The following is a 15463-nucleotide window of genomic DNA, read 5'->3' as shown; positions in this document are numbered from 1 at the left end:
TTTGTTCTACCTTTGGCAGTATAGAAAAACTTAAGTATTTAATATTATAAATATCTTAGAAAGTCAATACAATATATACATAGGCTTTCGTTTGCTGGGAAGGGAAGTTTTACAAAAGTCACGATTGGTCGAAAATTCAACAATAAAGAAATATGTACAACATATATTTCGAAACAGTCTAATTCTAAAATCACAGTTTTATTTTCCAAACATATATGTATTGTCATGATTCTAAAAAACGGTAAATGTTGAAACATTAGAAATACAAATTTGCAGCAAAAACCCACAGCAAAACCCCAAATCTTTACTGTAGATACAGATAAGTAATTTTACAGTGTAATTTATGATTAGTAAGTCGAAGAAAAAAAAGGACACTGTTGTATATATATATATATAGTTCAGCTCAACAGGCCTCAAAGGCCCAAGGCTTCAACGGTTTTCTTCCATTTCTTTCTATCTTGTGCTAAGTTTTTCCAATCTTGTACCCGCAGCGACTTCAGATCTTCTTTTGCCGACTCCAGCCATTTTCTTCGGGGGCGGCCTCTTTTTCTTTTTGTACCAGCCTCCGTGTTTATTAATTCATTGGGAACTCTTCCTTCCTTCATTCTTGCTATATGTCCGAGCCATCTTAATCTTTGAATTTTAGCAAGTCTTGTTATTTTTGGTTGCCCATATATTTGCATTATTTCTTCATTCGTTCTTTTTCGCCAGATGTTCCCCTCTTTTACACCTCCGTATATCCTTCTAAGAATTTTTCGTTCCCATCTATCTAATTTTACTTCCATATCTTTATTTAGTGTCCAGGTCTCGCTAGCATAGAGTACTGTAGGTCGGATAACTGTTGTATATATTCGTTTTTTTGCTGTTCTGGATATTATATTCGACCTCAGTATCTTAGTCAGGCTCCCAGCACTCTTACTACCTTTGGCCATTCTTTTTATGATTTCTTGGTTCTCTTCGTTCCTATTTGTTAGTGTCACTCCCAAGTAATCGAATTGGCTAACAACTTCAAAGTTATATTCTTTACTTGGGCTTTGTATCTTAAAGAACTGTCCTTGATGATTTTCGTTTCCCCTCATCACCATATATTTTGTTTTTTCTTCGTTTATTTCTAAACCATATTCCCTGGCCATTCTCTCTATTCTAGTAAAGATTTCTCTTAATTCTGCAGGTCTCCTTGTTACTAAGGTAACATCATCTGCATATACTACGCATTGATGCCTGTGATGATATATTGTGCCCCTAGTGTAGATGTTACACTCTCGTAAAATCTTCTCTAAGATCAAATTGAAAAAATCTGTTGATAACGGGTCACCTTGTCGCAGACCTCTATTAGTGATAAAGCTATCCGAAACCCGTCCTTTTAACATGACTTTACTTTTAGTATCATTGAGTATGCATTTAGTCAGTCTTTTTTGGTGGAAATTTAAAATATTCCAGTGCTTCGAATACTCTATTTCTTTTTAAAGTATCATTTGCCTGTCTAAAATCAATAAACAGCATGTGTAATGTTAGGTTGAATTCATATGAGCTAGCTAAAATTTGTTTCATTGTAAAAATTTGGTCTATTACCGATCTGTTTGCTCTGAAACCTGCTTGATATTCACCTAGACAATTTTCAACTTTTGTTTTAATTTTATTTCTAATTGATATGGCCAGAATCTTATACACTGTATCTTGTAGAGCTATTCCCCTGTAATTTTTACATTCTGTAACGTCTCCTTTTTTTTGCACTGGACATAAGATTGCTTCTTTCCACTGATTGGGTATTTTTTCTCTGATCCACACTTCGCGTATTAACTCAGCGATTTCTTTTTGCACCATTTCGCCACCTTCTTTTAGAAACTCAGCAATGATACCATTTTCACCAGGTGCTTTGTTGTTTTTTAAGTTTTTTATGATCTCTATAATTTCTTCCTTGGTAGGTACTTCTTCATTTACATCTGGGTCCCTTACTTATTCATGTTGTAGTTGCGTTTGTTCTCTTTCATCTTGGTCGTCCGTACATAATATGTTCTCGAAATAATTGGCCCACCTTCTTAATTTTTCATCTGTTCCACCTAACAGTTTCCCCTCTTCATCTTTATAATATCTTGATGTGGTTTTGTATTGGGTTCGGTCTCGTTTTATTTCTTGGTAGAAATTCCTGACTTGTTTATGTAAAAAATCTTCTTCAATACGAACTAGTTTCTGCTCTAAACTTGACCGCGTCTTCCTTCTACAAATCTTCTTTGCTTCCCGTCTTTTTGCGGCATAAGCTTTTTTACTCTCTTTATTATTTCTTATTATACTATTTTTTCTAGCTTTATTTCGGTCATTAATGGCTTTCTTACAGTCCTCATCATACCAATCCGTTTGTTTACATTGTCTGTTTCCTGTTAATACTGAGTCGGCTGCTTCTTGAATTTTTTCTTCTAGTTGTACCCATCTGCTTTCTATATCATTTACTGTTGTCTGGCTTTTCAGTTTCTCTTCAATTTGCTGCCTGAATTTTTTCTTAACTTCTCCCTCCTGAAGTAATGCACCGTTATATCTTTTTATTTTTTTACAGCTAGTGTTATTAATTGTGGGTATTATTTGCTCCATTTTAACTTTGACCAAAAAGTGGTCCGAATTTGCATCAGCACCTCTGTAACTTCGGCTATCTTTTATGGCTCTCATATGTTTGGCTTCTATTAGTAAATGATCTACTTGGTTTACTGTTTGTCCATCTGGTGATACCCAGATACCTTTATGAATTTCTTTGTGATCAAAATAAGTGCTCATAATTCGCATATTATGTTCGAAAGCAAATTCTATTACTCTTTTTCCATTCAGATTACTGTCTCTATGATTACTTTTTCTCCCTGTTATTTGTTTGTATATATCCTCCCTGCCAATCTTGGCATTCAAATCTCCTACAATTATTTTTATGTCATATGATGGTATTTTGTAAAACATATGTTCTAATTGTTCATAAAAGCTACCTTTAACGTCTTCATCTGTATTTTCTGTTGGTGCATGCACATTTATAAGGGTTACTTTTCTATATTTTCCTCTTATTCTTATTTTACATAATCTGCTTGTGACTGCCTCAAAATCTATCACCAGATTGGCAAATGTTTTCTTTATAAAAAATCCCATCCCAAATACACGTTCATTGTCTCCACTGTTGAAAAACACGTAGTTTCCCACATCCATGGTAAAATTTCCTTTTTGTTTAGTTTCTTGTATAGCTGCAATATCTATCTCATATTTCTCTAACGTATCTGATAAGTTCTTTCTAACAGGACACTGTTGTAGTGCAAGTAAATAAAACTTTCTCTTCTCTTTGGCTGTATCTTCTTTTGCTCTTATTTTAAATCTGTGGACCAGTCTTTGCAGACTATCTTCATCTTGGGCTATCAATACTGCATCGTCTGCGTAACAGAGTTTTTTTATTTCTTTGTTTCCTATTCTGTATCCTCTTCCATTGTTAACGCTTTTGATGATTTCATCCATGATCGAATCGAAGAGCATGGGGCTCAACGAATCCCCTTGTCTTATTCCGCTACTATTTCTATAGGTTCTGTAAGTTGTTAATCTATTCTGACTTCCATTTTGTTGTTTTTGTAGATGTTATCGATAGTTTTTATAACATTTAGGGAAGTTTCTTTACTATACCTACAGGATTTGAGTCTAACTTTGTCAAACGCTTTTTTAAGGTCAATCAGACTCAGAAATGCTGGTCTATTATACTCTAGTGATTTCTCGGTAGTTTGCTTTATAACGAATATTGCATCTGTACACGATATTCCACTACGAAAACCCTGTTGTTCATCTGCTAAACTTATCCTGTGATTTATTAGCATTTGTAAAATTTTAGTTGTAAGTTTTCCTCTTGTGTATGCCTCTTGTGTTTTGGTTGACATTTATTTCAGGTCATAAAGAAGATCGAGAGAAAATGGGAGTGCGACAATGGGAATTACTGGTACAGGACCGACTAACATGGAAGGCAATAGTAAACGCGGCAAAGACTCACGAAGAGTTGTAGCGCCATTGATGATGATGATGATGATGTTAATGTATTTCAGGTAAGCTTTTTTTTCTTTGCATTTTTCCTTCACTTCTCTACAAAACCATGGAGTTCTTCGGCTTGGGAACAATTTATTTTTATTTATATTATTTCTTTCACCAAGAAAATCCTTGGCCAAGGCTAAGATTTTAGACTTAATTTTTGTCCATCTTTCATCGACTCGGTGATTCTGTGATTTTCTATGATATATGTGTTTCTGCTTTTTTCAGTTATTCTTTTTTGGGCTAGGTATCTTGTGGAGTTCTCCTGTAAGCTTTCGAATTCTATCTTTGTGGTGTATTTTGGTGTTTTGTTATCACATATATGTGCTTTCATTCGGATTTTGCACAATACCAATTCATGATCGCTTCCTATTTCTGCTGATGTTAGTGCCCTTACATCCAAGATTTAAAAGGGCTGTAACTCTCTATTCGACAGAATATAGTCTCTCATAGATCTTTGTCATCTACTGTTTTCAAAAGTGTATTTGTATTGTTCTTTGCGAGGGAAAAATGTATTATTAATACGTATCTCGTTTATATTGCAGAGGTCCGTCACACGGTTTCCGTGTGCAAAACTTTCTCTGTGTGATTTAAATGTTTCTAGGAAGATTAATAATCTTATTTTTTATCTAGGCTTTCGTATGTTAATAATAACATACATATTAGCGAACAGATTAGAAATTTTAAACCCTATTACTATTTAAATGGGAATAAGCCACAATTAAAGGTTAAAGTACGTTTATTGACGTTTCAATTTCCACTTCGGAAATCGTTCTCTGGAAATTGAAACGTCAATAAACGTACTTTAACCTTTAATTGTGGCTTATTCCCATTTAAATAGGAATTACTTTAACATGCCACAAGAAAATAGCTTCAGAACAATTTTAAGTCCTATTATAAGATAAACAGCAGTAACGGTAATTTTTTCCCATTATTTCTTAGAAGGTATATTTATTATTTATCGAGTTTTTAAAACTTTCTAATTAACACGGAAACTTTGTGGATTGTCGCATGCCCCTTTACTTACATTGTTAATATTATATAGAGTATATATCATCATCACAATCATCATCATCCAGCCTTCATTTATCGCGCCCTTTGCTGCAAATAGGCCTCCCTTATACTCCTCCATTCTTTGCGATTTTGTGCTCTTTGTTGTCAATTTTTGGTGATACGTATGATGTCGTCATTAAAACGTGTAATTGGTCTTTCTCTACTACGTTTGTCTGCTCTTGGTCTCCAATTTGTGATTTTACTAGTCCATCGTGAGTCATGCATTTTTGCTACATGGCCTGCCCAGTTCCATTTTAGTTCCACTGTGCGTTCCATAACATCAGCAAGACTCGCCCTTCTTCGCAGATCTTTGTGTCTTACTCGGTCCCACAACGTCACTCACTGCGTAGACCGTTCCACTCATCTCTGTGCCACTCTTAAATTCGAAGTCGTAGTCTTGGTTAGAGTCATAGTTTCCGCTAGGTCATGACCGGTAATACGCATTGTTCAAATATTTTCTTTTGAGGCATGTTGGTCCTAAGTGTGTCTTGCAGTTTTCCAAAGGCTGTACACGCTAAAGCAATTCGTCTTTGGATTTCGAATGTTTGGTTATCCCTGCTGATTCTTATTTCATGACCCAAATACGTATATTTCTCTACCAGTTCTACCACTTTTTCTTGAATAGTTAACTGGTAATTGGCGACCATATTTGTCATAAACTTAATTTTTGTAAAGTTCATTTTGAGGCCCACCTTCGAACATGCTAAGGACCATTCATTTAACATATCTGTGGCTTCTACTGAATTATCTGCGATAAGAACAATGTAATCTGCGAAACTTCTATTGTTACTCCTCTGTGGTCCCAATTGACCGTCTTAAAGGCATACTCTAATGCCGTTATGAATAATTTCGGTGACAATGTATCTCCTTGCCTTGAAACTAATCACTAGAAATTACTAGAATTGTTGGGAAACAAATGGATTTTGGTGGATGACCGAGAGCATTGATAAGAAGAAGATCAAATAAGAGATATTAAAAAAAACATTGAAGAACATACAAAAACATTACATAAATATTAAATGGTGAAATGGAAAGGAAAGAAAACCAAGATTAAGATTATAAACTGCACAAAAGACTTGAATTAAAAACTAATAGCTAACAAACTAAATTGAAAATTCTGGCAATAGAAGTCTTTAATTTTGTATATGTATGTATAAAACTGTGATTCTAAAATATCTTTCAGATATACTACGCCTCCTGGATTTCCCCCTTAAACCCCGGACCATGATGAAAATCGTGCCTGTTTAGTTTATGCGCCAACTCTTGTAACACGTCCCTAAAAATCAAAGAATCCACATTCTCCCCCAACATATAGAACAAAAACCAGTCCCCCATTTTACTTCTCCGCACTATAGTGTCGATAACATCCCCCCTCACTAACCGATACCGCATCCTGAGCAAATAAACACGCATACGCGGCGAAAAAATGATAATTATCCTATAAACCACCGTCAGGAACGTAAGAATGGTGAGAATGATGAACCAGAACCATAGGAAGATGTAGATCTTCTCGTTGACGACGTTGAGCGGAAGGATGCAAAGGGCGTCGTGTTTCTCTTGCTCTCCGGACACCCCGTACTTCTGGAAAGTGCACTTGGTCATTCTGGGGAAGACTTGGATCATGGGGTCAATGCGGTCTTCTTGGTCGCTGTTGATGAAGGAGAGGACTTCGAAGCCGAACATCAGGAAGGCGCCGTCGAAGAATCGGTTCATCAGGAACATTTGCCCTAGAGTAGTAAAAATAAATAAGTTTTTCCACGACAATAAGTAAACAATAGTTAATACAGGATGTTCCAAGACGTTTTTAACAGCCTATTTAGGACTTAATGAATATTTTTATTTGAATTTTAAGAATTCAAAAGGACACACAATACTATTAATTGACATATAAATGCGATCTGTGACGTCATCTGCGTCTGCGTCGAGATGAAAATACTCCGACGAATATCGGCGAAAAGTCTGTTGGATAGGGAGAGAACCAAAAAAATAAGAAGAGCATGCAATATAGAAGACATAAATGGATGTGTGACAAAACGGAAACAGGAGTGAAACGAACACATTAGTAAAATGGTAGAGGATATGATAGTACGAATAGCACGAGATATGTCACCACATGGACGAAGAAGTATTGGCAGACCAAGAAAAAGATGGTGCTATTTAGGAGGCTAGTATTGAAGAAGAAACAGGCTATAAATCCTACATACAAGAAGGAAGAAGAAAAAAAAAGAGTAGAAACAACCTGAATGAAAAACTGCCAAAGAACGAAATTTAACAGCTGAAACTTTTAGGATGATTAGTACAACTTATTTCAGACGTAAACTTGTGTTCCGCGTCAAAATAACTCATAGCTCTTTAGAAAATCCATTACATCTTCCTCGGTTTACTTACCAATGACATTAATTAAGGATAAAATCTCGCAAAAATAATACTTATAGGCCCACCAATTGTGGTACCTCAGATTTTCCCAGAGGTAGTCGATCATCAGCTTCTTCTTTTGCTTCTTTTCGATTTCCGTGCAAACTGCCACGTCCAGATCCATCATCAAGGCGTGGATTTTACCGCCCTCCCACGACTTCCAGAGCCATCTGGGTGTGTAGAATAGAATTGCCTGGAAAAAAGAATTTATACAAATATCTAAGAAGTACTAATCAAATTAATTATAGTTTGTCAGGTGCCACCAAAAAGATAAATAGTTTTTAAGAGTTTGTAATCTTTTCAAATTGTTAAATATTTTAAGTAGGGTGTTAAAAAGAGTTACCACCACTGAGTTAAATAACTAGGTACTGACGTACCCCAGTGCTATGGGCTTCATAATGTGAGCGGTCATATTTTAACCGCTATTTTTCAATTACTGCATTTTCAGTTTTTAATTCCATTGCCGTAATCCTTCTCTGCTTCTTACTAGCTTTTTCGATCCCAAGGTATCGTAAACTGCTATTTAATTACATCTCGAATTCCTCTATTGATCATATTTCTTCATTACATAAAATGTCGAGTCTTGTGCAACTTTTTAGCTGTCTTAGAAAGCCTATTTTAAATAATAATGCTAATATAATATGTTTTGAGATTGTTCCATTCTTATTTCTGTACTGTCTATCGATTTATAGAAGTTTATACTCGTTTTTTTGCAATTTTTATGATGACCTCTTGTATATTGTTCACATATAATTTGAATTTTATTATTTTTTTGTTTTCGTAAGCCATACTATGGTCTAAGTAATTGAATTCGTTTAGCTCTTTACACCCTTTATAAAACAGCTTTTGCTTTGTCTGCGAATCATTAATAAGAACAGAAACTTCTTCCTCATCTTCATACGTATGTTTAACTAAGGTTGGCAAAAACAGTTAAAATTACTGAAAATTAAGCAGTATATTCACAAAAAAATGTTTACAATTAGTACAAAAAATAGCAGAAAAACCGGGAACCACTGGTTTTTCTTTTTTAAATAACGAAAATAAATATAAAATATTGAATTTCATATTTCATTAATCAACGCAAAAAAAGAAATCACTTGCACTTTTAAATATTGAACTGTAGACGTTTGACATTTGACAAACAGTTGTTTGACAAATGACGTTTGAATTACAAATGTCATATTAGCAGATGTCATATTCATTCGTGTTTTTATCTGTATAGATCATTTGTTAGTTATGCTATGGCCTAAGTAATTGAATTCGATCAGCTATTTTATTATATCGTTGTTAATGGCACGTTTTTTATTGTTGGAATAAAATTTGACGTTTTACTTGATGAAGTTTGATATTTAACACATGATTAACCCAAATCACTTAAATAAAATGTGGCTTGGGGTGTTTTATTTAAAAATTTAAAAATTATTTGTACTCAGCACTTTAAAACTATTTCATATATCCTCGTCATACTTGGCAGGAACTGAAAGTACTATACACCCTACTAAACTATGTTAAATAAACTTCCTGGCTACTACCAAAGGCGTACGCCAGAGGAAAGTGAATGGTTGAGCCTGCTCAAATTCTACGCCACTAGCGGTATTGCTATGTTAGCGAAATTTTCTATTGTTTTAAAAGTCTATAAATAATTGCTTCTCCAACTCTGGTCATATCTGAACACTTAGAAACGATACTTCGAACAGTACTTGTAAAATAATTATGTATAAGAGCATCATGTACATTTAACCTTCCAGCGGTCGCGCGTATGTGGTAATTACCCGGGTAATAGATTTAGTATAATATCTATTACCTACGCTGTGCTGCGATCGGGTGCTTTTCGCTATTCCTACTCCATTACTAAAGCAACCTTTCAGTGCACAAATAACCTGTCAATGGATAGTACGTTGCTGAGAATTTTGCATTTGTATTTCAGATATACGCGCGACTTTTTAGGTAAGTTGTTATAACATTTGTTTTTTTTTGTTATAGTTACATTATTCTTATTGTAATATTGATAACATATTACTGTTTCATGCATTTAAGAGGTCATTGCCATTTGTGGCAATTAGCTCCATTTTGTTTATATTATTTTAGAAATGGCGGATAAGAAGAAGATTTTCAATCTCAATGATCCCACTGATATAGAAGCTATTACAAATTTAATGTTTACTGAGTCGGATGACGATATACGTATGGATGATACTGATGATAGCGATACAGACGAATAGGAACATGTTTCGGAACGTGATGACGATTCTGAGTCCGAATTGACGAAGCTGACAGCTCCAACGAGGTTTATATAGCTCATCTAAAGAAAAATGGAAAAGCTTTCGACTCATGGATTTGGCAAAAAAAATCCAAACAAAAAAAGTAAGCGATCACTTCGCAATATATTACTTTGTCTTCCTGGGGTCATTGGACCAGCTAAGAATCTCACAGACATCGTTGATATTTGGAAATGCCTCATAACTGATCCTATGATTGAGAGCATCGTGAACTTTACAAATAAGTAGATAGGTTCTGTAAGATCTCATTATTATCGTCCAAGAGATGCCAGGGATACAGAAAAACTAGAAATAATAGCCCTTTTGAAAAGAATGCATCGCTTGGCCCCAATAGGGAATATTTTCGAGGAGTTTGTGTCTAATTGCCAAAAATGCTCGCTTTGGAAAAATGTTACAATTGACGAAAAACTAGAGGCATTTCGTGGAAGATGCTCCTTTATTCAATACATCCACAAAAAACCCAATAAATATGGGATCAAAATTTATGCCATGGTTGACGCTCGCATCTTTTACACTTATAACATGGAAATTTATGCAGGGACTCAACCAGATGGCCCATTCTCCATAAGTAACAAACCACGAGACGTGGTAAAAAGGTTGGCAACACCTATATTTAATACGGGGAGAACACTGACCACTGACAACTGGTTTTCTGATTTTGATTTGATAAAAGATCTTAATGAGAAAAAAATTGCCTTTGTAGGAACTTAGGTAAAATTTGCCATTTGTGACATTTTTACTATAAAATGTCACATATTGATATCGCTTTTTATTATAGAACTAACAATTCTCCGTGTTATAATCACAGGACTTTACAAACACAACCTGTTGATCTGAAGTAAAATGGTTCACAATCTGCAAAACACGTTCTGCCGTTTGGACATTTTAATCCTTTCTAAGAAAGTTAAGGGATTATAAATTGACACTCTCCTTTTTGGAAATTGTAAATATTTTGTACTTGCAGAGATTTCATACTTATATTATTTGATGATTAAAATGACTACAAAATTTAAGACAAGAATTATTGAAATAAATTGGTATGTCTAAAAATTTAAGGTAAAATCCAAACATTTTCAGAACAACGTTGAATATTTTATTTCAGAAAGTATCTGTCACTGTTTTATGATGTTATATTTGGTTTTATCTCATGTGCAAAAAATGTGTACTATCAATCATTTTCAAATGTACTATAGTAATAAGTAGTATATAAATAATATCATTTTTTAATACAGCTAATTTAGAATAGAATTGAATTATATATTAACGTTTATTTACCCATAAAGTATGTGCCTATATTTACAAAAATGTATTGGGTATCTCACAAAAAGCTAATGCAGTACAATAAATGTTTTATTATATTAAACAGATACATTTTCGTTCATTTTAAATTTCAATAAAACCACCACAAAAAACTGTTAAAAATAACGTGTTCAACCTTCAAATAATTTTTATCATCACTAATTGGTGCTGAATCATAGTATTCTGCATTTCTAGTTGTAAGTGACGAATCGAATGATATTGTAGGCAGTCCTGGTCAATATAATTAGTCGAAAAGAAGTACCACCTTCTTTAAATCAGCTAATTGAATTATTAGTACATACAGTAGGTGGATCTATAATAGGTATTTGTAGTAATGATTAAATAAGAAACAATATTGTGAATTTCGAAATGCAATTGATACAATTTTTGTCATCGTTGTGATCCAGTTGCAAAAAGGTGCATTGATTTGGTAAAAACCATTTTGTTTTTTCTTAATTTTTGCTTGTTTTTGACCAATTTCTTTCTGATACAGCTAATGCAATTGTATTAACAATTGATAAAAAACAAATTCTCATTGTTGAAACAGATGCATCTGAATTGGCTATTGCTGCCACGCTGAGTTAATCTAGATGGCCCGTTAGGTTTTTTTTTCACGTACCCTCACAAATTCTGAACGAAAACATTCTGCAATTAAAAAAGAATCATATAGTTGCGTTTAAGCATTAAAAAATGAAGATATTATCTGATAGAAAGGCAATTCAAACTAAGCACAGACCAAAAACTAGTTTCATTCATGTCTAATACAAAAGATACAAACAAAATCAAAATGAAAAAATTATGCATTGGCGTTTGGAGCTTTCTTGTTTTAAATATGATATTTATCGTTTAGGAAAGGCTAATGATACAGCCGATGCACTATTAAGAATATGCAATAATATCTATAAATAATACAAACAAGGTATATCAATTACATTCAGATTTATTGCATCCTGGGAATACTCATGTACACCATTTTATGAAAATTTAAAATTTACCTTATTTTCTATATGAAATTAAAAAAGTAATCATCTCTTGTCAAATCTGTACAAAAATTAAACTCAGATTGTATAGGAAATAAGAGGATAAACACTTAATCAAATTCTGTTCGAAAAATTGAACATTGACTGTAAAGGTCCAGTACCCAGTTATTGTAGAAATTCGTATATGCTTAAAATCATTGACGAATATTCAAGATTTAGGTGGGCTTTTCCATAGTCAGATACATCTATAGTTTATTTTTATGAACGAGAGAGTAATTAGCATAATTTTAACTGGTAGCTCCGACCACTCCATGGGCGTGCTCAAGATTAATTGAAAAATTAATTTGAATAATTGTAAAAAATAAATGAATTATTTCAGTGTTATAAAGTGTTATGTGTATGTAAACAAAAGTAACCTCTTTTATCACACACTATATTAGAACTGACTGGCCTACATTAAAAAGGGTTTTAAAAAATTCACATTTTTTTTAATTTTTAAAAATTACAAAAGAAAAAAAGAGTTTTTAAAACCGTCTAAGGTATGTTAAATAGATGAATAAAAATATTAATATAAAACTTACAGCTACTTGTTACAAATCCAAATCAGATTCAGAAGATGAACTTTCAGAACCAAGATTTATAATAACTGGCTCGATCATTTTATCGGTAATATTGTCCAGCTTCCACATTTTTTCCTCTTCTTTAATAGTGTGATTTACTGCCTTTTCCCAGTTTTCAGGTTTTACATTATTTACGGCCTCCAAAAACAACTGTTTAACATCATGAATTTTAAAAGTGGTATTTTTTCTTGAAACTTCACTCTTTATCTGTGCCCATACCAGTTCAATCGGGTTTAATTCACAATGATATGGTGGGGATCTAAGTACTGTCATTCCACGATTTTTGGCAATTTCATCAATTTCGTATTTTTTAAATTTTTCTTTATGAAGGGCACACAACGAATAAAGTTCCTTTCTTATAGATCCGGGATGGTACGTAATATTTTTTGAACTCAGCCAATTCTGCAAGTCTTTTTTTAACCACTTGGTTGTGGGCAGTCCTTCTATAAGTCTGGAGTGATAACTTGCATTATCCATTACTATTACACAGTTCTTAGGAAGAAGATCTATCATTTGTTCGAACCATTCTTGAAAGACATCAGCGTTCATGTCTTCATGGTAGTCACCGGTACGAGTTGATTCAAAAGTTAATAAACCACCTTCAACAAAACCGTCTGAACTGCCAATGTGTACTATTATTAGCCTGCGTCCCTTTCCTGATGGTGGGTTTAAACCAGTAGATAAGTTATTTACAAAAGCGTGCCTTTGACTTGTAACAGTTTCATCCTGCCAAAATTTATTTGGTGTATGACCCTCGTTGATCTATGTTTCATCAAGATAAAATATTTTTCTTTTTTGGTTTCTCATTTCCTTTATGGTTCTTAGAAAATGTCTTCTCCATATGACAATATCGCTTCTTTCTAATAAAATAGACTTTCTGGGATTCTTTTTCCAGCGGAAGCCTATTTCTTTTAAAAGTTTCCATAACGTACTTCGACTCATTTCTGGGTAATCCTTATCATCTCGAACTGAGACAAGAACTTTATCCAATGTTGGAAATTCTTGTCTAAAGAAGAATTCATGCACTTTCCGTCGAAGTCCTTCTTTAAAATGATATTCTATTTGAAATTTTGGTTTCCCTGGAGCATTACGTGGCATTTGAAAACTACCACATTTATCTTCTTTAATAACTCTGTAAATCGTAGATTTCCCAGCACCAAGTGTACTGCTAACTAACTCAACGGTCTCATCAACACTTTCACATAAACGTTTGTCTGTAAATGATTTAAAACAATTAAATATTAATGTTTTTTCATTAACTGTTAGAGGACCAATTTTTCGGCGTTTACACGGCACTTCCAAATTTTCCATAACACTAGTATACACAATAAACTGCACCTTGCAACTGAAGTACCTACTTTTAGTGAACTGTTAAGAATTTTGAATACGCCACTTGGACCTTCCTACAAAATGGAAAAACCCACTATCACATTTTCTGTGGAATAAGTTTAGAAGGTAATTATCTAGTCAATTACTGTCGTAGATTCCTGGAATTAAAGAATTAAATGTTTGATTGTTGAAACCCTTACTTGGTGGAATGCACTCATTTCAGATAAAATAAAACGTTTTATTTTATCTAAAGAATTAAACTTTATTTTGCAAATAGGCAAAGAATTAAACTTTATTTTGCAAATAGATAAAATAAAACGTTTTATTTTATCTAAAGAATTAAACTTTATTTTGCAAATAGGTAGGTACTTATTAAACTTTTATTGGTTATATATAACCAATAAAATAAACATCTTACATTTCTTGCAAATTCATTAGTACCTGTTAACCTCCATCACTCTGATACTGGCAACCTTATTTAGGGATTAGTAACCCTCACAACTATTGTATTCTATTCTGCTCCAACCTTTATACCTGGTGGTCATAGTCAATTTAAAATTGTTTTCCTATATACTTCTGTAAACTTGTTGACAAATATCTTTTTTTCATTGAGTCACTCGTATCAACAGTTTAGGGATTTGCATACATAATTTATTGTTTTATTACTCTCTCATACATAAAAATACACTATAGTCAGACAGTAATTGAATGTCTAAATCAACTATTTTGTTTATGTGGAATGCCGGCATATATACATTCTGACAGAGGAACTAGCTATTCTCCACATGAATTTATTAATTATATACACTCTAAAGAAATATCTTTAAGCAGAACAACACCATATATATCTGAAGAAAATGGTTAAGTCGAAAGATACAATGGAGGTATACGGAAAGCGGTGAATCTAGCATTGACAACTAAAAATTTAGATATCACTAAATGGGAAACTGTTCTACCAGATGCTCTGCACTCTATACGAAGTTTACTGTGTACAGCAACCAATTGTATATCCCATGAACGTTTGTTTACTTATCAATGAAGATCAACTAGCGGAACTTCTATTGTGCACACTAGCGTAACTGCAAATGGAAAGAAAAGTACAGTTTCAACGAAACATTTAGCTCCTAGAGGTGACCTAAAATTATTGGATGACGATAACGATGAAGATGAAAATGAAAATCCAAAAATAATACACTAGAGAATTCCACTAGTGAATCAATACCAGATGGGACAGAAAACTTACCTATTCAAGAACCCAATCAAGTACCTGATGATAATCATGAACCTATGTAGATTGGAAAATTCAGCTAGAGTTAAAAATAAATCTAGTTATTTGTAAGATTTTGTTTAAGATGAAAATGAAAAGAATGAGGAAAATCAGATAATAAATGACGGAACGATAAGGATATGAGTCTCATTCAATTATTCAGGAAAGTCGTGAATAAACTTAGGA

General features: G+C 33.4%; 1 protein-coding gene across 2 annotated transcripts in view; it reads right to left on the bottom strand.

Moving 5' to 3' along the window:
• Positions 1 to 4899: 4899 nt before the first annotated feature.
• The window catches only part of shakB (Innexin family member shaking B), a 124405-nt gene continuing 113841 nt past the window's right edge, over positions 4900 to 15463 (bottom strand). Inside the window, exons 3-4 of one of the 2 annotated variants that reach the window (XM_072542232.1) lie at positions 7477 to 7696; positions 4900 to 6815 (exon numbers count right to left, since the gene is read on the bottom strand). In XM_072542232.1, coding sequence (XP_072398333.1) covers positions 6277 to 6815; positions 7477 to 7696 — 759 coding nt within the window. In that variant the 3' untranslated portion in view covers positions 4900 to 6276. The remainder of the gene's footprint in view (positions 6816 to 7476; positions 7697 to 15463) is intronic. The other variant, XM_072542231.1, reaches the window with a different exon arrangement.

Source organism: Diabrotica undecimpunctata, chromosome 8 (assembly GCF_040954645.1).
Source record: "Diabrotica undecimpunctata isolate CICGRU chromosome 8, icDiaUnde3, whole genome shotgun sequence".
In the NCBI taxonomy this organism is placed as follows: domain Eukaryota; kingdom Metazoa; phylum Arthropoda; class Insecta; order Coleoptera; family Chrysomelidae; genus Diabrotica; species Diabrotica undecimpunctata.
The sequence above is the reverse complement of the archived record's forward strand: the minus strand, read 5'-3'. Positions and strand labels throughout refer to the sequence as shown.